Genomic DNA, 24,032 nt, shown 5'->3' with positions numbered 1-24,032 from the left:
GAGGGGCTGGACACTGAGTAACTAAGGTCAGTTTTATGGGCGCTCCATGCCTACAAGACTGACCTCCCCCAAATTCCTGGACACTATGGCTTGGGTGAGCCTCCCTGGCTGGCAATACTCTGCTGTCACACAGCATTGCTGGGAGAATTAAGCGCTCTCCACACAAATCCACTGGGAGGGGACAAATGGAAGCTGATGTCTCGTCTCTCCTGAACTCTACCCTATGAGCCTTTTACTTCGCTGATTTTCATCTGTATCCTTTCAGTGTAATAAACTGTAACCCTGAGTACAACAGCTTTTCTGAGTTCTGTCAGCCCTTCTAGTAAATTATTGAATCTAAGGGGTGGTCTTGAGGACCCCCAAGACTTAAAGAAGAATTTAACATTAGCATTAAGGACCAACCTGAGCTGGTTGGATGGGGAAAGACTTTAATTTGGTTCAGATAAGTATTTATTGAGCACTTACACCATACACTACCAGTCATTGGGATATGAAGATGAGTAAGTCAGAATCCCTGCCCTTCAAGACACCCAGTTCCTGAGGAGATCCCAAGGACAACACTGATTCCATCTGGACATACTAAGAGCCACAAGAGACACGGCATGGCGCCATGGGGCTCAGGGATGGGCACTCAGGGAAGGCAGGCTTCCTGGGGGAGAACGCGCCTCCATGGACCACCCACGGTATTTGAGGGATTTGGTTGCACTTCTCAGAACTGCCTTTCTCCATTTAACAGGGATTTTTGTGTCTGAAGGCACAGGTGCTGAGGTGAGGAAGAGTCGGTGTTTCCCCCAAACCCAGTGGTCTGCATCATTCATCACAGAGAGAGGAATCAAAGTTGTGCTTCACTGGAAGGAGAACCAGACTGTTTCTCTCTTTGTGGCTTACCTCAGGATGTCCGCAAGGCATCCAGTCTTTATGCCTCAGATAGTTGCTGGCAACTCCACCCACCCCTCAGGTTTAAAATGCTGCAGCACAAATTCATAGGATCTAGTGGGAGCACCATCCCCATCTTCCTCACTGACACCCCGGCAGCAGCAGCAGCCAGCTGTGGTGTCCAGAGTCCAACAGCGGCATCAGCAGGATCCAGATGGGACTGGGGTGTGGTTCTGGTTAACTAGCTGCTCATTTCCTCCTGCCTGAGCTACGGGCTTCCGGCTACCCATGTCTTTTCAGTAAATTACTTTTCCACTCATAACAGACAGAGCCAGTCTCTTTTGCTTAAAAGTAGAGATGCTGGCTGACACATACTACCCTTTAAAAAGCACGTGCCTCCCACCATCTTCCCTTCTCCCCTAACTGTCCTAGCTGGGTGTGAGCCAGAAACTTTTAAAAGGCACGAGAGTGGAAAGAAACTGATTCTAAGTTAGGGACAGAAATGACGAAGATTGTGAGAGAAATTTCTCTCCTCAGTAACAGCTAGGAAATAGGTTGAGGGTTTAGAATGCAGCCTGTAACTCCAGCATCTCAGAAAGCCTTTAAGAAAAAGTTATTAATGCCAGCAACTGGAGAAAAAAGAATAATAGTTTCCTTCTTTTTCTCTTCTGAATACCTCTTCCTTATTTTTCCCTCTCGCCCAACTCTAAAAGCATATACCTTTGGCTTACACGTGCTTAAAATGTTTACCGTCTATTTCCTTTAAGAGTAGAGATTTCGGTCTGCTATCTACATAAGAGTTGTTCTATTTTTTTATACACAAAACCTGATGGAAAAATATTGTTCTCCATCAAATACTGCAGCCTCTACCCCTCTTCCCCAAACAGACACAATTGCTTAAAACACACAACATGATCTTCTTTATTTAATTGTTTAATCAGTTTACATTCCACAACTGACAGATTATTTATTTTTATTTTTTCCATGAACAAGTCATTTAATTAATTACCAGACACTTTTTTCTTCAATCGATGGAAATACAATATTTCTGCCAATTTGAAAAAGAAAATTGCAAGATGCAGTCAGTGTCAGTGAAGTCCCCAAATGCTCTCTGCTTCCTCAGTCCTTGCAAAGTCACAGGAACCTGGCAATTTCCCTTTTCATCCCCCCTCCCACTTCCCTGTTAAATTCACCTCTCAATAGCACAATAGTTTCAAGATCTGGTTTGGATCACCTTTCCTGTAATTAATTAATTATGAGAAGAAACAGACAGTACAATAGATCTGATAAGATGTAGCATTCTTGTTAAGATTAAACAATACATTTATTCACATCGTATCAGAACAAATTAACATAATATTTAATCTTATTTTAGCACCAATAACCACAGGAATTGCTACCTCCAAGGGCAGAGGCGATGTTGGAATCCTGCAGTACACACCACTCCTCATCTAACCAATCAGAAAGCACTATGCAAATTAAAGTAAAGGTAAATAAATTTATATTGACTGAGCAATAATCTGGTGGACCATAAACACTCCAGGTGTTGAAGAGTTTTGTCAGCTATGGTCCCTGTGTAATGACATACTCACCAAATTGGCTCATTTTCTTTTGCTTAGTAACACAGGGCTCAGAGTGTTATATTTTAAATGAGTCAAACCTTGTCACACTGGCTCTCTGAAAGACTTTGAGAGTGCCCAGGGGTTGCTTGCTTGCATTTATTCTGTTCTCTGCACTAAGATCTCACGACTTGTCTTTTTCCCGAACAAAAGAGGTTTCTTCAGCTCTAAGAAAGGTCTCTGGACGGGGAGGAGAGGTAGGCAATGATGGACCTAGTCCCAGGGCAAGGGACAGGCTTGTCACCACCACCTCCTCGGAGACCAAGTCTGCCTGTGGCCACTGCTCTTCCCAGTGTATTCCCTTTTAGCATTTGACTTTAAGATACAAATTTAAAGAAATTAAGGGATTGACAAAACAGCTCCAAATATTGGTGAGATGCCACTAGGTGACTGGACCACATGACAAAAGGTTGTAGAGATCTTTATTCTTGACCAAAAGAAGGCCTGTCTGCCCCCACTCCCACCCTGTAAGATAAAAGGCATCTGGATAAGGGATAAGTTGATGCCCCTGTAACTAAAGAAAGTGACCTGCTTTGGCCTCTAGAACTTCGACAGGCCATTGGTGCCATTCCCAAGGGCAGTGCTGACACCCTCTGGGGCAAATGTGACATGTATTTGACAAGCAGTGGTCCTGTCTTCTGATTAAGCAGGTGAAGCAGAACTTCCAGAGGCCAGGATGGCAGCCTGGACATCACTCCTGTGCTTTCTCCTCTGGTCCAACACCAACCTCCAGCCTCTGTCAGCTGGGAGATCTGAGTGACTCATGGGTGAGGGCAATCCCATTCTGTCTTCTAACAGAATCTAAATCTTTGCTGTCCTACATGGTAGCCAGTAGCCACATGTGGTTATTGAGCCATGGAAATATGGCTGGTCCAAACTGAGATGTTTTCTAAGAACAAAATTCACATTGGATCTTGAAGACTTCATTGGGGAAAAAAGAACGTAAAATATTTCAGTAATTTTTTATATTGATGCCATGTTGAAACAATAATATTTCTATGTTGGGTTAAAATATGTGTTAAAATTAATTTTACCTGTTTCTTTGGACTTCTAAAAATGGGACTACAAGGATATTTAAAATTGCATTTGTGGTTTGTATTCTCTCTCTGTTGGACAGCACTGGTCTAAATTGGCTTTATGAAGTTGGTCCCAGAGATGATCTCTGTTGACTGTCAAGAGAGAAGACAGGTTTGGATCGAGGGCGCCATGGAGCAGTTGGGGTTAGGACACTGGCCAAGCTTCACGTGAATCCTTCCCTGGGGCAGCTAGTCTTCTCAGTCCTGAGGGAGGCAGCTCTTTGTGCTATAGGATTACCCACACTTGTTCCTCTTTCCTACTTCCTCTTGCTTCAGGGTGCCTTGCCTTTTGGGGATCCTTCTCTGCTGCCACGCTGAGGATGCTCTGTGATTCTTCCACTTCCCCTTTCAAAAGGCTTCTTTATCTTACCTCCACTGCCAACCCCCATCTGCTGCCCACCGCCTCTACCCTACCACCTGCCAAGGCTTTCTTCACTCTGATCTGGTGGCGTCCCTGGGCTAGGCTCCCTGCTTCTGTTATCACAAGCTAGGTCTGTATAGTGAGTCATAGATTACAAAGCAATTCACACGCATTATTTTCTTTGATAATCTTTCTCCTACCCCAGCACAGCAAAGCTCTGTCAGAAACGATAGTAAAATGAGATCGTCAGAGTGGGTGGGAAAAGGCATCTGAGAATGAAAAGGTAGATCAAAGGCTTTGGACTCTGAGCCCAAACTGGCTGTTAGCTTGAGGTTACTTTCTCAGGAGTGAAAGAGAGGGGCGAGGAGCAGGGAGGAGGAGCTCTCCGAATGTACTTCCATGCAGTAAGCACACACCAGCCTGGGCTCAAAGCCGCCCTAAAAGTAGCAGCAGAATGGCCAAGGAGACTTGGTGCCCCAGGAGCCCCGGAAGCCCCCATGCTCCCTGTTTGGCTGAGAGGACGCGGAGACATGGTGAGGTAACAAGACTCGCTGGAGGCGCCAAATGCACCAGTGACAAAGATAACTAATGCGACCCAGGATCAGGTCTTTGTGTTGACCTTCACCCTTCAGACTTTGATGACTTCTTTTTACTTTTTGGAAAATACTTTTTGAACAGAGAGTTTCAAGCAGACACAAGTGACTGTCAGAGAAACAACCAGAAGAAAACTCCTGTGCCAATAGATTCCCTCCCTTCAAATCCCATCCAGAGTCAGGATTTTAGGGCAGTCCACATAAGTCCTCAGAAAACTGAGGGCTACATCAATGCGTTTGTTTAGTCTCAATTCCCTCCCCCTTATTTTCAGTTTCTGCTTTTATTTGTACATTTTTACAGATAGTCTTGAATAGCAAAACAGTCACACCATGGGTGGAAATGGGAGAGGAGTATGAGAATGAGTTACTGAAAGCTCCTTATGTGAAAGGCATCATCATGTTCACAACACAGACACACCGATACATTCAAGCTAGAAAGGGTCTACAGGTGACCCGGAGAGGAAGGGAAAGGCTTAGCCAGAGGGATAAATGGGAGACAAGAGAGGAGAAAGGGACACAGAGTTCCCCAAGGAGCAACACTCCATCCTGGGAAATGAAGAATAGGAGTTGCAATTGCTGAGCTTGGTGTCTGTCAAAGCGAGGCCAGGTTTGAGCTACTGCTGTGCAACTCCCATGCTCACACCCAGTTTTGTTTTTCTCAATAGTGAACAAATACACCCACAGTTGGGGAGTTGCCCTATTCCTGGCCAGGCTCTATCTACATAGGTAGCAATGATTTGGACTTTCCTTAAAGAAAGTCTCACCATAACATTGAAACCTGATCCCCTGCAAAGCAGAAAGTGTGCAGATCCTTTTGGAAGTGCATTCTCTTCTTGTTTAGAACCTAGGATTCAGTTTTTCCCAAACAAGAGCACACCCAGAGCACCTCCTAGTGAATGCACCATCCAAAAGACTTCCTATAAGAACCCATACGCTTTTGTTGAAGCCATCTGCTTCACCACCGAACATGAAAAAGAGGATCCCAGAGTTCCTTGAAACTTGTTCTCATCTTAAACTTAAAAGACCATTAAAATGTTTCAGAGTCTGATTTTCTCCCACCACTTGGCCATGTACAGCTAGAAATAATGTTAGAAAGATGGTAAAAAACAAAAAACAAAAAATCCCAATAAGGCATTGACCATGTGCCTTGGTTAACAGTTAACTGGTTTAGTTCATTTACGCTATTTGACCCATACAGTTTACTCATTTCATCACCTCTGGGAATAATTAAGGGGGATTAAGAGTGCCCTTTGCAAAACTGGCCTTGGACAAAAAGGAAGCCTGGGAACGGGTAAATTAAGGAGCCAGCTTCTGTGAGGGACCTAAAGGATAGAAATAGAATCCCATGTGCTTAAGTTGGATAGGTACAGACCCCTTCGGAGGCCAAGATGACCTCTGACTCTGGGTTATCCTGTCAGCAGCAAGGCACAGAAACCATCTGGAAGAATTCAGTCTGTGGGGGCTCTGCTGCTGCAGGATAAATTGGAACAGTGCATAATTTATATGACACTTCGTGTTTGCAAATCACTTTGCAATGTCTTTGTCACCCTTAATATACCATGAGGTAAAAGTGTTTTCACTATCCTCATTTTGTGGATGAGGAAGTTCAAGTATGGAGAAGACACAGTGCCCAGAGTCACAAATCATTTTAGTGCAGAGCTGAAATAAAATTTACAGTAACTACATTACACAACTATAGCTTAATTAGTGAGTTACTCTGGCTTCAGTGCTCTTACACCTATAATTAGATTGAGATGGCACTCAAAAATAAAAGTATGAACGAAACCCTAAAGTAGGAATCTTTTAGTTCTCTTCCATCCCTGCCCCTAAGCTCTGGCGTTGAGCTTTCGGAAAGACCTCTTTGCTATCTTTGGGGGCTCAGACTCCTGTGCTCCTGCTGCCATGAACACAGGGTCAACTCCGTGCAGATCGGTGTGGTTCTGCGGCCATGGACTGCCCTCCTAGCCCCACCTGCCAACCCAGAGGCAACCACTGACTGGGGAAATTTTGGGGCTATGACCATTAAGATGTCTCAGAGTGATGGAATTATGAACAATCTTCTACTCTTTTTGTATTGTTTCTAATTTTCTATAATGAGCATGTATTATTCAGGAAAGAAAAATCTAATAGTCAATAATGATGCAGTCTAAGAAGTAAAAATAATGTCTGAGAAACATCTTGCACCATGGCGGCATCAACAGAAAGAGGGCAAACACAGCCCACCAAGTTGACTGCTTTGAGGGACACCCAAATCTTTTGTGTCCATCAACTCAGGGGGGTTTGTTTAACAATCTGTCCCCCTACTCTATCATATACCAGCGGAAGACAGCACAGAGCCAACCTGGCTGGTATGCACCAATTATTTCTATCTGTGACAAAATCACCTGTCACTATGACTCACCATATTTCCCTGGAAAGGGCTGGACGTGTCCACTGGGATGGTTAGTCTCTGGAGCAGGGGGAACACGCTCGGAAAAGCAGCTTCACCACAGCTGCAAGAATCAACCAAACATCCCACACAAATCACACCAAAGATGACCAGAGTGTATTTCTACCTACTCCTTCCCCTCAGATACTTGAAAATTAGTTAATTAACGCTTTCAGAATGAGCCAGGTAAAGACATAGTCAATTCTAAATACCTCTGGGTAATGTACTTGATTTCATTATTCTGAATTTGACACAGGTGGCCAGCTTTAGAGACCTAAGCAGCACATCCTCCCATTGAATCAGGACAACTGCACACGGTACGTTCGTTCTAGAACTCTCACCATAACTGTGGATAAGTACTAAGATGTAGGGCCCAGTCTCAGGGTCTCAGAATATCTTCTTCCCTTATCCCCAAAAAGAGAGTCTACAAAAATGCACCAGCCCCCAGGGGCCTGCATATGGACAGGAGATGGAGGAAGGCTTGGCTTGATCTGGTGGAGTTGGTGAGTCTTTGTGACTTCACAATCTCTGAAGTTGAAAGGGTAGAGTTGTTGAAAGGCTAGGGTTTATAGGAGGGTTGAACCTGGAACAGATGCTGTTTTAAGTTCTTTTAATATTTTGATGCTAGGGAGCCACAGACGTCCTTATGAAACCTATGGCTACAACAAATGAGGAAGGGGATCACTTGGAGTACAAGAGCCTCTCTAGAGATGAATTCCTTAACTATTTTAATTAACCAAAGTTGATGCAGAAAGAAAGAGGGAGTGGAGAGACGAAAAGGAAACAGAAGAATAAAGCAAAACTCTCAAAATGGGGAGAGAAAGAAATAGGACCTTTTTCCAGGCAGATACCTTACTTTCCCGAATCCCCAATCTTGTAGGGTAAGAAGGGAATAAAAATTAAAACGGGCCCCATGCTCAAGACTGACTTACATGGAGCTCAAAACACATACATAGTCATAAGACCTTGCATGAACACATCTGTAAGGAATTTGAACTTGACCTGGGGTGGGGGCTGGGGGCTCTGAGTTTAAGTGAGGCTGCTGACCCTAAATCCCGTCAGAAGGTTGGGTTCCACTTTGGAGTTAGCAGAGTCTGACCTAAAGAGTCTCGCAGGGCCAGGCTCCCCTCTAGCTTCTCTTCTTCCTCAACCACCTCACAGCACCAAGTGTCAGTAATTGCTTGGAGTGGCATGTCTTAATCTGGGCTCAAGCCCCGATGCTGGAGGAATCAAGTTCACCAGGGCAGTTCTCCTACTGGCTAGGACTTGTCATCTGACCAGGTCTTCCATCCTGGCCGTGTGGCTGGGCTGTTTTTGGCCCCAAGCAAGATCAGATCCCGGGGTGTATTTGTACCTATTCGGCCCCACAACCAAAAAAAGCAGCCCAAATCCCTTGCTCTGTTGATGCTGATGGAGCCCAGGTGGTTCACTTCTTTCCCAGGAGTCCTCCTAACATTTCAGGAAGGTTTCAAAAGGATGCAAAAGTTGTGTCAAAGGTCCATCACAAGGATTAATAGCTGAATAGAGTGGATGATCTATTTATAGCAAGCATGGTTTAAAAAGGACATAAATAATGATAGGTCTGTGAAGAAAAGTTTAAATGATTGATACCAAATTGCCCCATTTGGAATTTCTTTCCCCACTTTCATGCAGCTGGTAAACAGCTAGAATTTGGGTCTGGTCACAGACAAGCCTTCTGCCCCAAACAGAGACTCATGGACACCTGCATCTCTGCTCAGCAGAGCCCATTCAGGATGCTTGGAAGGAAGACACAGGCCTGTCACTCTCAGATACTTCTCCCCACTTCTCCTCAAGCCCCAGTATGCCCTTTCCTTGAATTTTCAAAGAAAAAATTTTAAAAATTCCCTGTACAATTGAAAAACTGTGTTTTCCTGAAAATTATATCCCTTCTCATAGAATAAACCCTTTATTTTAAAAATAATCCTTAGAACCTCAATTGGAAGCTAACAGCATTTCCTGCTACACACTTCACCCGTCATCTCCCAGCACATCCATACACAGGGCATTTCACACACAACACCTTTTGCAGAAGCTGGCCAGTGTCAGTGGCAAGAAAGTCTTAGGTAGGACACCTACATCTGCGTCCAGGAACATATTGACACAGACACACATAAAATGCACCAGAGATACACGCATACAGAAACCCACATTCAAGCCCACTCATGCATTTCAGACGTCCTATCCAAATGTGAATGACACACACAGTCAGAAAGAGCAGATGAGGAGACAGGCAGTACCTGTAGCCTGGTCTATGGAAGAGGGAGAAGTTAAGTGGTTAGTAGGCGAGAAAAGGTGGAAACTGGTAGGAAGATAGGTTAGAAGACAGGGAGATGAAACAGAGTGGTTGGGTGGGAAGGAAGCCTGCTGAGTGGTTGGTAAAGTTCGCAAAGCATATTTATTTATGAAGCAACTGAATTCTCAGCTACATGGTTGACCCATGGCTGTATAGCTTGGGGATTCTCTCTTGCCTCCCCAGGGCTGCTCAGCCCCAGCAGGGTCACTGAGGTGACTGTCAGCTGCTCTTGCCCACTCTTTCTGGCAGACTCCTCTCCCTACAGCTTTCACAACTCTCTGGCTGACTTTGTAGCTCGCCAACACCTGCAGTGCCAATTTGCTCAAATGAGCCTGAGATACTAGGCTGGATTCATGCCACCTCTGTTTGGGTGCTAGCCGCTAAGACACCTATTTTGGGATTCATGGCCTTGAATATCAAGAGGAAAGGAAGAGGGTGGAAAGAGTCAAGAGTTCTCCATTAATTTACACAGTATCGTACAAACTTGAGCCCATGGGACATGGAGGTGTTCTCTCTGCATGTGCCCCATTTTCTTTCATCTGTACAGAGGTTGTCCTAGGAAAGGGGTAGATGTCCAGTGACAAAGGACGGCTTCTGTGATGGGGAGTGAAAGGTCTTGTTTGGTATACGTACTTGTGCAACAGCAACAGAGGCAACATTCCTTCTCCCTCCTGAACTGTGTTCCCCCTCTTCTCTCATGGCTTTTCTGCCCAGTTGTGTCTTGGACTTCCAAAAATAGAGGACTAAATCGTGAGGCGTCCCAGAACCGTGATGTGAAGAACCACAGGGTCCTCTGGCCCAGTGGTTTTATTCTTGGTTCTGCCCTCTGGGAATTTCAGCTGTACTAAAAATAACAGAAAAATGCAACACAAATGATAAAACCTCACACTCAGAAAACATCTACCACATACACACACACACTCCAGGGATCTGAAGCTGCAGAACTGGCAGCCATCTAGGCCTGCCCCTCATTATACTTCCTAGGTCCTGGGGCCTCCATCCTAGGCCACGAAACCACCGCAAATGAGAGAAAGAAAACAGTCATAATGCAGTATTTCCATTTAAAAGGTGAAAAGAAAAAAAGGAAACACCTGGAGTAGTCACACACACACACACATACATACACACATCACAGCATTACTCCAAGGCTCCATCTGCCCAGGGAGTGCAGGTGGGGGAGGGGCAGGGCGGCCTCTTGTTTCACTGGGTGTAAGGCAGCTGGAAGGTAAGACTGGGTTTTCTGAGCATCCACTGAAGTGTCCTCTTATTTGATGCGGATCTTGCCTCTCAGCATGTTGTTCTCTCCCCCTTCCCACCTCTAAAACTTTGTCCAAAAGTTTGGCAGCAAAGAGAAAACTTCCTTCTGTTTGTTTTCTCTTCCACTTCTTGTGTGTCGCTGGTGGGCCAGGAAGGAAATCGGAACAGGAAGAGCAGGTGAAGACGTGGTTCTGCAAATGGCCTCAAGATTTGGTTACATTCTATGAACTAAGTAGGCTTTGTTTCTCTGTGATATGATCGGTGTTGGGGCGGTATCCTCTCCTGTTGGCCCAGTGGATGGCACTTGCTTCTCTACATCTGTGCCTCTTCAGACCACTGGCACTGTCCCTTCCCAGCCCACCACCCCATCCTCGTGAGTGACGGAATCAGGATGCTATCGCAAGTGTTGACGTTCACTCTGTCTTCAAGAAACCATGGAGCCAAAAGTCAAGAATTGATGGAAGAGCCACATGATGGGAACGTTTCCCCATCTCAGTGATGAGGCAACACAGAGTCCGACGAGATGCTGGTGCCTGAGCCAACTCAACGCTACCTTGGCACTGGCATCAGCTTGATTTAGTTTTGTTTTATATATGTATATTATATATATATTTATATATATATATATATGGGTATGGGTTTGTTTTTTAGCACACTGTCCCATTCTCGGGTCTAGATTTAGGGCAATTGGTCCTCGGGACAGGTTGGACAGAAGGGGCCAAGGTGCAGAAGAATCCCGAGATGAGTGTGAGGCCTAGGCCACCCCACGCACAGAACATGGACCATCCATAGCCATGGCTGATGTCATCGGGGAGTCCATACAGGTAGCGTGGGTAGCGTGACAGCTCAAAGTTGATCCCGGCCACACAGGTGCACAGTGAGATGATGCAGAAGGTTCCTGGAGGACAAGGGAAGAAACACGGGATGGGGTTCAGGAAAAGGAGAGGGAAGAGGAGAGGGAGAGAGAAAGAGATAAATGAGATTTACTATATTTTCAATTTTCTTGAGTAGGAAAAATGAGAAGAGCAAGGTAAGAGTGACCTGCGAACAAGGTCACTACTGGAAATATTCATGGAGAGGAGAACAGCATTTAGGAACGAAGCCTTCTTCACTCTCCAATAATTACCCAGTCCCGGACAAACTCAGGAAGTCTCTCCTTTGGAAAAATACTAAATAAATATCACATTAGAGTTTTGCATAGGTGGAGTGAGGTGGAAGAGTATTCAGTTCATTTTTCTAAAGCATTTAAAATTCATTCTCTTTGGAGATGCAGAAAACACCCCCTGTTTGCTAGTTCTTTAAAGAGAAAAACATCTTTTTCTTCTCTCTTCTGTGTATAACATCTTATACAATATTGTGTTTTCCTTTAATCCATTCACCAACAAGTCATCCAAATCCTGGAAACCCTTCCCCTTTTCCTGTAGGACATTTCCCAAAGCATTCTCCAGGGAACACTCGCCTGTGACCTGCTCCCTTACAGAGCGCAGACAGAATCAGAAAACTCGGGGAAGCCCAGTAAGTGACCTCTCACCCATGAAGATTCATTATCCATAGCAGGATCAGTCAACTTGTCTAACCTAGTCTTATCAGGTATTTCACAAGCATATTTAATGACGGGACCTCCTCGTTAAAAACAATATTACTCATATTAACCTCCAATGAGAAGGTTGCTATAAGAAGGAATGTTATAGAAGAGTATAGAATTGTATACCCATTTTTAATCAATAGAGACATTTGGTGTACCTAAAATGAGTTCAAGAGCTTTTCTAAATATTTGCTATGTCTTCTGTTTCTTCTGTCACTGCTGATATGAGAGCAATGGCCTGAAGAAGTATGTATACTCTGGGAAGGCTGGGCAGGGTTGATGGTGGAAGGAAGTGCCTGCAGGGGTCCAGGCACTTGAGTGGCTCTGATCTGCATTTCCAAAGAGCCCCAAGTCAGGAGTGTAGAGGACAGTACAGAGTAGGGAGACCCCTTAGGAGGCTGCTGCAGTCATGGGGAGAAGAGAGAAGCGTGCTGGTGAGGGAGCAGGGGAGGTGTGAATGGCTGTTTGGCGAATGATTGCTTGTAGAAGCAACTGCAAGCGATGCATCAGGGTGACCTGGGTACAGGTGTCACAAAAATAAAATAGGGGGAGAGCATGCATGTGTGTGTGTGCGCATGTGTGTTTGTGTGCATATGTATGTGCTTGTGCACATGATGTGTGTGGCAACAGCCACCATGTACAGACACATGGCACCATCATTACTTGGGAGGACAATGGTCCCAAACTTGGGGTGTTACAGAGCACCCCAGGTCCCTCCTGCTGGCACGGGGGTTCCGATGGAATTCTATGACGGTACCGAGGAGGAGATTAAGTCTCGCCTCAGACTTTCTGAATCAGAATCTCTTGAGGGAAAGTGTGGGAATCTTTTGTTTTTAAAAGTCCCTCAGATGATTTCTGTTGAAATCTGTTCTCGTGTTAGGGCAGAGGTCCTCGTATAACCTTGAGACATAGACCCAGGTGGGGGAAGAAGCGGAGGGGGGGCCAGAGGAAGGAGGCAGCCTGTGGGGCCCGGCCAAGGAGGCAGTGGCTGCCTGGGAGTACGAGAGCTAAAGAAAGCTTTGTTTTGACACTAGTTTCAAATAATCCAAATTCCAACAAACCAGAGCAGGTCTGCTCACGCCTCAAGTATGCTTTCAATTTCTGGTTTGGAAACCCGGGTGTGCAATGATATCATTTACTAAAACTGAGATTTAGGACAGGAAATGTGTGTGTGTGTGTGCATGCGCGCACGCCTGCGCTCATGTGCTGAGTTCAAATCCGAGGTGCCCTTGGGATATTAAGACACTTGAAACCATGGATCTGAAGCCTGATAGAAAGTTTTGAGCTAGAGATGTGAACTGAGTCATCATCTTATAAACTGAAGCTCTGGTATGATTGAGGTCACCCGAGGACTTTATCTAAACTGTATCTACATAGAATACTTAAAAAAACGGAGATATGTTTTCTCATCAAAAGGTGCACTCTATTCCTGATTAAATCCAGTGATTTGTCCTGGGAGAGAAGGTCGACCTCAAAGAAGTTTTGATCTTCCCAAGTTGCCAGTAACTGAAAAAGCTTGACATACATTATTTTAATGGCATATTCTGCAAGCAGGTAGACAGGACACAGGACATGGTTGATAAATAAAGAGTAAAGAGATTGTGGATTGTGGACCTAATTACCAGTTGGAAATGGCCCAGCGTACTGATAACACACATCTTGTTATGTTACGTTAATGGAGTTGAGGGAATCTTCCTGCTTTAACCACTTGTCAGTGGTTCTGTGGTTTTGGAGCCTTTTAAAATTTCTGTTGTCTGTTAGCTCTTGTCAATATTACCAAAATGGGAACAAACTTTTAGGATTCTCACTTAAGATGGCCCTCAAGCAGGTCATCTATGCAACTTGTTAGGAAATTCCATGTGACAAAGAGGGAAGCATTGGAACAGGTTCTGTTAGTTTCCACATATGCTACTTTTTTTTGTTATGAGCAAGGATTTATATTTTTATGTACTTCTGCACTTCTAAATTCAAATTTGAAAATGTGCATTAATAAATAGAAATGGATATATGCAGGACATGGTAGATCCCCAGCAAATGGACTGAGTGAATAATGTGTTGCCATTGTTACTTAGCAGCCCAGAACAGTGGTCCTTTGCTCAAGTGTGAAGGCCTCCTCTTCCCACAGTAGCAGACCAAAGCCTCTGGGGCTAGGTCTTCAGAAACTGTCATTTCATTTCTCATAAGCACTTACTGATAGATAAGTGACCATCCAAGGAAGGCAAAAGTAATAATGCATAGTCACATCTTCTTAATAATTCCCCCCATGGCTTGGGGTTTGGGCCTAATGCCAATCAGACTCCTAGACTAACTGTGGTCATAGCGTAGCAATTAAATGAAAAGAATTCCGCTCCAAGCCCTTCCCTTTGGAGTGAGGCTCTGCTATGCTCTCCAGACCTGGCTGTAAGAAGCGTCAGGTGAGACACTGGCCAGACGTAAGGACAGCAGCAGTGCAGCTGATTGTAAGCGATGTCAGGTCTAGTGTGTGGAGCCAGGTTAACTGTGATGGGGCAGAGGGAGGAGGAAATTCCTGTGGTGGTGGGCTCTATAGGAATGATTTGCAGAATAGCTAATCAGCAAATATTTGTTGAATGTCTGTTTATTTCAAGCATTACGCTAGATGATAGGGGGATAAGAAGGAGAATAAGATGTGACCGCTGTTCTTAAGAATCTTTAATTAAATCTAAAATAAAAAGACAGGGAAAAAAACTTATGATCTAGCTGGGGATATGAGACATACATAAATGAAAAGTTGAGGATGGAGTGTTAGTAGCACCAGACTAGGGTATAAGAGACCTGAGTTTAGTATCAGCTCTGAACCTCTGGTCCCTCATCTGTAAAGTCAGGGAGCTGGAATGAACAACTGTCAGGTCCCTCCCATATCTAGGAGTCTTTAAGAAAAGAAGGAATAAGACCCAGTCGTAAACACTAAGAGTCAACACTCTGATAGAAACAATCATGTGGGGCCAGGAAGATTTCCCAAGGGAAGTGGGGTCTTGAAGGATGATTTTTCAGGGGAAGCAGAGTCTTGAAGGATGAGCAGGATTTCTGCAGACAATAAACGGAAGGGGGTCTTCACCTGGCCTGGAGAACATCCCTCCTTCGATCTCAGTGCCCCATTGTCCTAGGTCTCTATACCCGCAGTGAGAAGGCACGCCCATAGCCCACTCCCACTGTACCTCTAACTTCTGAAATGCTGACTGCTACCATCCTAGCCAAACTCCCACCATTTCTCACATGAGCCACTGTAACACACCATTGGTATCCTGCCTTCTAGTCTTGCCCCCATATAGTTGTAGCCAGAGATATTTTTAAAAATTTAAAACCCTCCAATAACTTCCTATCACACTCAGAATCAAACCCAACTCCTTACCCTGCCTGTATGGCCTTAGCTGAATGGATGCTTCCTACCTATCTGACCTCATTTCTCACCTTGACCCCCATACTCCCTATACTCTAACAACAGGAGAAAGCATTCTGTGTCTCAAACTAGCTAAGCTTGTACTCACCCAAGGGCCTTTGCACTTGCTGTTCCCTTGCCTAAAATGGCCTCCTTCTTGAGATCTTCTTGGATCTCAACTCAAATGCCATCCTCTCCAAGAGATCCTTTCTGGCCCTCTTCTAAAGTAGCCCCTCCTCCAGTGGTTTTCAAACCATGTTCCATGGGGGTGTCTCAGGGGCTGCCACTGGGAAAAGGAGAGGGAGTAGAAGAGACTTCCAGCCTTCTCTCCTCTCTTTGGCCAGAATAGCCCTGTTTTGATCAGTTTCCATACGAAATTTCACTTGAAGAAAGGATCCCAGTGATTTAAAGATTTTTGAAAACGACTAGCCTTGTCCATTCACAAGGGGACTTCATAGCATGTCCTTATAGGAACTGGGCTTTGGACAGTGAAGTCCAATGGCTGTTCTATTAGTTGCAGGTCCATGTGCTTGGCAGAAATAACTAATCAATCTCAACCCTCATTCCTGCTGGTCCTGGAAGGGGCCTCAGACTCCTACTCAGCCCAACCCTCCAGGCAGCGAGCCCCAACCAGTCAGTTGCAGCTGGTTGGAATGAGAAAGTAAATCTAATTACCCTTTCTGTGCCAGGACTCTGGCTAACATGGACTCAGAGCTCAGGAAGTCCAGTTAGATGAGATGGTACCAGCCCACGTAGCTGCAACCTGAGAGCTTGTGCTAATAAGACCCAGCAGGGTAGAGGGTACAGTGTCCCATAGGTCCCTCTATGTCCCTGTTTGCAAACTCCAGGTATGAGCGGGAAGGCATAGCCAATAGGTGCAACAAACTATGTAAACACAAATGCTTCTTTTTGACTGTTCAAACACAGTACCTGCTTCCGTTGATGACCATCCCCACCTGGAACTCTTTTAGGAATCACACACAATTGTCACCTAGCAACCTCTGGCCCTACTCTGGCCACTGCTGCCTGCGTGTCCTGTCAGCACCTGGCTGGAAGAGGTGAGGGCAGTGTGGTGTTCCAGGATTGCTGCCCACCTCCATCGCCCCCCCTCTGGCCCCTCCACTCCAGGCACAGCTGAAGCTTGAGGGAGGGCGAGAGAGGAAACCGTTTTTGAGCCGAGACTGCCAATTCCTGGTTCCAACAACAAATATAGCTTCTTCATCCACTTTCTTCACATTGCTGCCATTTCTAATTAATGTTTCTCTGGTTGCCAAATATTAGATTCTAGTTTTAGTTTCTTGGCTGTTTGACAACTTCCCCCTGCTTGGATATCTCTTCCCTCAGTTTCCAAGCTGCCCCTCAATCCAGGCTTGGCCCCATCTCTCTAGATATCCCTCTCTGTGTCCTGTGGGCCTTCTCATCATCCTTTCGTTTTTTCAGAGTTGGGCTTCCTCTCACCCCACATTCCACCCTCCGTCTGGCAACCTCACCCTCTCCTCTGACTTAAACTCCCCCCAGTACTGACTGATTCATATGATTATACGATGTTATGTGATAGCATATATGCTGTAATTCCCAGAGACACAGTATGTTCAAGGTATTCTCTGGCTACGCGGATTCCCAGGGCTTCCCCCTCAGCCCAAATTCCCTTGACTTCCTGGCTTCTTTTATTCTTTCAAAGTCTTGCTTCCCTAGTAGGGTGAGCAACCATCCCAGTTTGCCTGGGAGTTGGGCGCGTGTCCCCGGGAAAGTGGGACTTTCAGTCCTAAAACTGGAAAGTCCTGGGCTAAGTGGGACCCATTGGGCACCCTTCCTACACACTTCCTCACGGTCCTATGCTCCACTCTAGTGCCATCGGTGATACTGCAATGACTATAAAATAATCCCTGCTTGTAAGTTATAGAAAACATGATGCCCTAACCCAGTAGAAGCACAGAAACCTGGATTCCTTGAATGTGTTGCTAATGTTAAGAAATGCCAGGCCAGGAGAGCATTGTTTTGGAGCAGCTAATTCTTTTGCAACCCTGAAATACCACCAGGGAACATTTAATCAGCAACCCAATAATGGTTCTATCCCAGGACCACCCTAAAGGTTAATTACCAAGATATTTTTAAGCTGATATTCAGAGCTGTGATGCTAACTCCCTGCTCAGCCCACTTCTGAGCACTGATCGCAGGTGTGTGAGGCGGGCGAGATGGGGCCTCCCGTGTGCTTGCTGCTGTACTAGCGTACACAGGAAGGGGAGGGCAGAACATGTGTCTCCGCTCCTTCAGGGACTGTCAGAGAAGCCACGGCAGTAATGCCGCAGCAGTGGACCCTGTGGAGAAACAGCATCAAAACTGAGGCCTCAGGCTAGGTAACAGAAATGCTCTTACTAATTCAAGAAGCCATTGCCTAGGAAACGAGGCCCTCGTGAAGGTTCTCACAGGAATCCAGGGCAGCTACATATTGTGTGCAAAGGCGTGTTCCCAAATAGCTGTTCCTTATGCCACCAAGTCGTGCCCAAAACTTCAATGGAGAATAATTACCGCAGCTTTCTAGGGCCGGAAATCCATCTGCGTGACATTTTTGCTCCTGGGAATGAGGAACGACGTCTGTGTGTCCCTAACCCTGGCATGTTGTCTTGTTGCTATGTGGCCAGGGGGTCTCTGTCTGACCCGACCCAGCAGGTTGCTGCCAAGCTGTGGCTGCAGAAGCGCCCTTGTGGACATGTGTATCAGGGATGTCTGAGAAGAAGCAGCCCAAGTCCTCCCTAAGACACGCCCCCTTCAGCCCCTCTTGGATATTTAAACCCTCAAGAAGCAAATCAGCAAACAGAACAAGGATCCTCCTCCTCCCACAGTGGTTTATGCATCCTAGGAAGCTGATGTGCACTAAACCCTTCTTTTGCTTAGATTCAATGCCTCAGGAGCATTCAGCTCTCAAGAGCGCTTTATAGCTTTGCTCAGACCTGCATGGAATATAAATTACTGTTGAATTATACACTATTGCATCAGCGGCAGCCAACAGGCAGGTCACATGGGATTTCACATCTAAGGTGCCTTAGGGGTTCACTGGGATGAGGCAGGAGGTGGTGATGGGCTCCAGAGGAGAACACACTGCAAGGGATGGGGTCTTGAGTTAGGACAAAATCATCCATCATTCTGCAAAGTCTGCAAATGTGCTAGGTAGAGACACTGCGAGTGCCGCCACACTCCCAGGGCAAGCAGTGTTTGTATTCCCGAGGCTGTGTCTGCACGCTACAGAGCTGCTCTATGTCTGGACATGATTATGCCACAGCAATGCAACATCCTCAACTCAAGCCATGAAAGGGACTGACCCATTCATATAGGTTGGCATTGGTTTTAAAGAGAATGCTTCTACATTCCTTTCAGACAACCTGGAGTCTTATCCCTTGGCTTTTTGGGTTTTTACATTTTTTTTTGGTGAGGAAGTTTGGCCCTGAGCTAACATGTGTGCCAATCTTCCTCTATTTTGCATGTGAGACGCCACCCCAGCATGGCTTGATGAGTGGTGTGTAGATCTGCACCTGGGATCCAAACCACAAACCCTTGGAGTGGAGTGGGCAAACTTAACCACTACACCACTGGGCTGGACCCCATCCCTTGGTTTTTACATACCTACAGGGTGGCCACCAAATCTGGAAACACAGGTGTCATGGACTGGATTGTATCCTCGAAAGATTCATACGTTGAAGCCCTGACCCCCAGTGCCTCAGAATGTGACATATTTAGAGATAGGGCTGTTAAAGAAGTAACTTAGTTTAAAACGAGGCTGTTAGGGTGAGCCCTAATCCAATCTGGCTGGTGTTTTTATAAGAAGAGGTGATTAGGATATAAAAAGAGGCACCAGACTGAGGAAAGACCACAGGAAGAGGCAGCAAGAGTGTGGCCATCTGCAAGCCAAGGAGAGAGGCCTCAGAGGACACAGCCCTGCCAACATATTGATCTTGGACTTCCAGCCTCTAGAACCACGAGAAAATAAATTCTCTTGTGTAAGCCACCCAGTCTGTGGTATTTTGTTTTGGCAGCCCTAGCAATCTAATACTACAGGTGAATACATAATAATTGGCTTATTAACATACATTACAGTACATAAGATGAGACTATGTTTCAAGACTTTATGGCCACCCTGTAGCTAAAACAAGCATCTAAACATAGCTATTTACAACAGCTGCTGGGCGTCTTGTGGTTTTCTGCTCCATTTAGTCTCCTTCACCTACCTATCTATGCTTACTCCCACTCAATACCCAGCAATCCATTTATTCTCTTGGGTGTGTTTTTAGATTTGATCACAAGATCAATGGCCCCGGTGGCCTCCATACTGAAGACAGAGCCTTTACAAACTTGGGAAAACATCTACAGTGCTGAGCAAACAGAAGAGGGCATTGGTGGATGTTCAAAGTGTTTGTTATGGTGGGAATTTACTAAGGTTAGAGCACCACTGTGTAGTCTCCTTGACTGGAGTCTGACATTTCCATCCTCCACTCAGTCTACACAGACTCCTTGTAGCCATCCTTGCAGTTATCCTTTATGGTCCAATCCAAGTCCTGAGTCTGCCAAGAAGCCTTCTCTGAGCATGGCCAGCACAGGATAATCCACACTTTTTCTGAATCCCAATAACTTTCATAGTCTGGAACAGACAACCTGGCAATTAATTATAGGGACCTGCTTTTGTTCTCGGTTTTAGTTTGTGTTCAGCTAGGCTGTAGCTTTCTCCAGAACTGGTATGGTAGTGATGACTCCTTTCATATTATATACAGCACTGAACATTAAATCTCATCACTAGAAGAAATGGAATTTCTAGGCTACAGAGATTTTAAGTGAAAATATGGACTTTGAAACCTAGAAGAGACTGAAGTATACGCCGTGCCTGGTTCTCACATGCTCCTTTCCTCCTCCTAAATCGTTTTGTGGTTGCTAAGGTGATTGTGTGTGTGTGTGTGTGCACACACGTGCACGCGCGCCCACGCATGTACACGCCTACCTTGTGTTTCAATGGGTACCTTGGATTTCAGGAAGCATTTTTATTTTTACAGAAGTTCGGCATCAGAATAATACCCTCTCTGCAGGATTATTTTGAAGAGCGATAACAATAAATGTGAAAAGGCTTAGAGAAGTTAAAATTGCTTCCTATATGTAAGGCATAATATTAGAAATGGAAAGCTTTAAGTGAGGGTGAAAAAAAATTGTTCTGGAGGACAAGAAAAAATATGGTTGCCGTTTTCATCTCCATCATCCACTCCATTCTCCCAAGCCCCATCCCAGGGTAAATGCTACACCGGGAAGCAATTGCTCTCAACAGAAACCAGAGAAAGTGCTCATTCAGGTCTCTTCATTCTGTGGACTTTGTTGGAACCAGAACCATGGAACCTGGAAGATCTCAGAACACACTTCTGAGACAGACTCTCCTTGGTAATGGAACTTATCTTTGGGCTCAGAGAGGTTACAGTGCCCAGTGGGGGTTACACTATGACATTGGTGGGTTTATGAAGGATCTTGTAAGGCCTGCGGCTCAGCCAGGATGGGTAAAAGGAACCAGCCCTAAGCGAAGTGTTGGAAATTGCTACATAACATGAGTTGGAGACCTTTAATAAGTGCTGCAGAGGTTCTGACTCTGGCTCCTCTGGAATATGGAGGCAGCATTTAGAGTTATCCCATACTCATTTATTAAATACCTTCTATATAGCGGATTGAGAGAACTATATGTTTATTATTTTTAACCTACACGGTACACTTTCCCTTCTTTCTTCTTTTGTTAAAATAACACCACCATTCTTTCTCCTGGGAAGCCATTCTGTGATCACAATGATTAACTCAGACATAGACACTAGACTCAAGCCAAGTCTCAGTTTTTAAATCCTCTGTACCTCTTGAGGTTGCTGTGAGATTACATATATATGCAAATTATATACATACACGGGTATACGTATTAATATACATACAGCTCTCCAGTAAGCCCTGACAGTTGGCTGTTCTTTTTGTAATACAAGTGCCTGACTTAAGCTGTGATTGCTGAGGCATTCACTTCACAGAGGCATCCACTTCAACAAAGGCTATCTCAAATAAACACATTACCAGCCACAGGACTAGATAAAAAGCCAGAATGTGCCTCTCCACCCCCTACCCTGAGGCTCCTTTGTTTTCAAAATCCTAGTTGATTTAGATAACTGGCCATTTAGCCGCTTGTTTGGTTTTTTTTTTTTTTTTCTTTTTCTCTCTTCCCATGCTTTAGATTCACACTCTTAGGTTTTAAATTCACAAATACAGAGTGAGCCCATGAAAGCCTAAATGCTCACCCTCAACCCAATAAAAGCAGAACCCCAGGCCTGTGCTCTTTCTCTCTCTACCTGAGACCTCACTGCGTGGTCCCACGTGTGCCTTATATGTTCCAAGGCCTGGAAGTAATAAACTCTTTTTTTCTTCTATGCTTCCTAATGGTTAATGTTGAAGGGCATCTTGCAATGATAATAAGAATAAAAAGGGGTGATCCAGTGGTAACATTGGTTTGGAAAGGGGAGATGTTGGGGAAGCTCACCAGGGTCCAGGTGAGTGCCCACCAGTCTTTCTAGCTGTTATCGATAGGCTGAGATTGGCACAAAACAACAGCACATAAATTACATAATTTGCATAGTAACCCAAATTAAATTATTTGCTGAAGGTCTCAAACCATAAGTGACAGAGTAAATATGTGATTTTACTGTACTGCCTCAAACTATTGATTGTAGAAACATCTGAGCACCATCCATTACTTGCTTCCACAGCACCATTAAAAAAAAATATCTCCCAGGGGAAGCAATCATTGGCCCACTCCACCTTTGCCCACCTGACCTTGGATATTTCATGCTTCATGGAATAAAATGTTGAGAAGATCTGAGGTGGGTGGTCTGCAGTGACCCATGTGCTTTCTAAATACAGCAGGAAAGAAAGTTCTAGAAAGAAAATGAATCAAGAGTGCAGCATCCCATCTTTCTGAATGTGAATCTTTGTATCTTCCTATCCATCTGGGCCTTGCTTCAGAGCTGAGAGTTAGTGAGATCCAACTGGCTTCTTAACTAAACTGAGAGTGGCATCTACAGCTGTGCAGAAAGGAACATTCTCAAGCTGTGAATGGTGAGCTTCCAAGAGTAAAGCCACTTAGAGCATGCCATATTCCTGCCTCTGCTTTTTTTCTCCTTCTCTTTCTAGGCCAACTCTTTCTGGTGAATGATGATGGTCCATGGAGCAAAGTTTGAGAACCTCTAAGGCAGAGGGCAATCTTGCGCTGAGTTTCTTGCTGCGGACAGTTTTGAAGTAATACAAAATCTCTGACACTACAGCTTTCTGGCTGCTCTGGTCATTCATCTTCCTAGGTAGCATGCAAGCCTTTTGCAAAGAAAGCCATATCATCCCCCAGGGCGAATATGAAGCCCAGTACAAGTAGATCTATCATCTCATTTGAATTCCTGTCTTGGTAGTCAAAAGGCTCTCCTGGCCCAGAGGTGCACCAAGTCAGCCTGGACCAGCTTCCTGGTAGGAGAGCTGCAACCAGTGGGGATATGGCTTAGTAGAAAGAGAACTCCACCAAGAATCAGGAAATCCAGGTTCTTGGTGCCATCCCTGCCCATGAAGTGGGCAAATCACCTCTTCTCTCTGAGCCATTATCCCTCCAACCATAAAATACAGAGAGTAGGAGAAGATCTCTAAGGTCCTTCCACTTAAGTGATCCTATGACTCTAGGTATTGGGGATAAGAAAGTGCCATTCTCTCTGAATTGCTCTAGGACTGATTTTCACTTATTTTGTCAAACATGAACCACTTGGAGAGCAGATACTGCTTCTCACCTCTTGACATGCACAGAAGGGCTGGTGGATGAGACCATTAGATGCCATTATTCAACACCAATGTGCATATGAGGCTCAGCTCTAAATTGCCTCGATTTTAAATGTGGAAGGATTGGGACCCAGCTGTTTAAGTGTCTGGAAGAAACTGGCTCCTGAAAGAAATCTCTCTGGCTTTTGCCCTATCTGATCTGAGCCAATGCCATGTTAATTAGTAGAGGAAGAGGCTTAGGGTGGTAGCCAGAAGATCAGGCGAGCCTGCCACCTGGTTTGGTTTATGTTTCCATATTCCTGGCACATTTGTCACCATGGTCTGGCCTTTCTTTGAGATCAAAACCTGTACTCAAGTGATTTTTGCATGCTGTCACCTCATTGCTGGGTCACTGAACACATATATAACATTATATGGATCAAACACTGTTATATAATATTTATAATGTGATAGGCATTGTTTCAAGTGCTTTAGAAGTGTTAACTCTTTAATCCTCAAAGTAATCTTATGAGGTTTAGATGAGGAAAGCAAGGCACAGAGAGCTTAAGTAAATTGCCCAAGGTCACATAGCTAGTAAGTAGGGGTACCAGGATCCAAATCCATGCTTTCACCACTTGTTATGTCATCTCTCATTACAGCTATTTCTCGTGCATGTATATTGTCTCTGGAGCTGGACTGTAAGCCATGTAAGTAGAGAAGCTCTTTTTCCTTTCC

General features: G+C 45.0%; 1 protein-coding gene across 1 annotated transcript in view; it reads right to left on the bottom strand.

Moving 5' to 3' along the window:
• Window positions 1–1,820: 1,820 nt before the first annotated feature.
• TMEM178B (transmembrane protein 178B) overlaps window positions 1,821–24,032 on the bottom strand; it is a 337,545-nt gene continuing 315,333 nt past the window's right edge. Inside the window, exon 4 of the mRNA XM_046669014.1 lies at window positions 1,821–11,422. Within this exon, the coding sequence (XP_046524970.1) occupies window positions 11,172–11,422 (251 nt within the window). The 3' untranslated portion in view covers window positions 1,821–11,171. The remainder of the gene's footprint in view (window positions 11,423–24,032) is intronic.

Source organism: Equus quagga, chromosome 8, assembly GCF_021613505.1.
Source record: "Equus quagga isolate Etosha38 chromosome 8, UCLA_HA_Equagga_1.0, whole genome shotgun sequence".
In the NCBI taxonomy this organism is placed as follows: Eukaryota; Metazoa; Chordata; class Mammalia; order Perissodactyla; family Equidae; genus Equus; species Equus quagga.
This window is presented reverse-complemented; position numbering and strand designations above follow the sequence as displayed.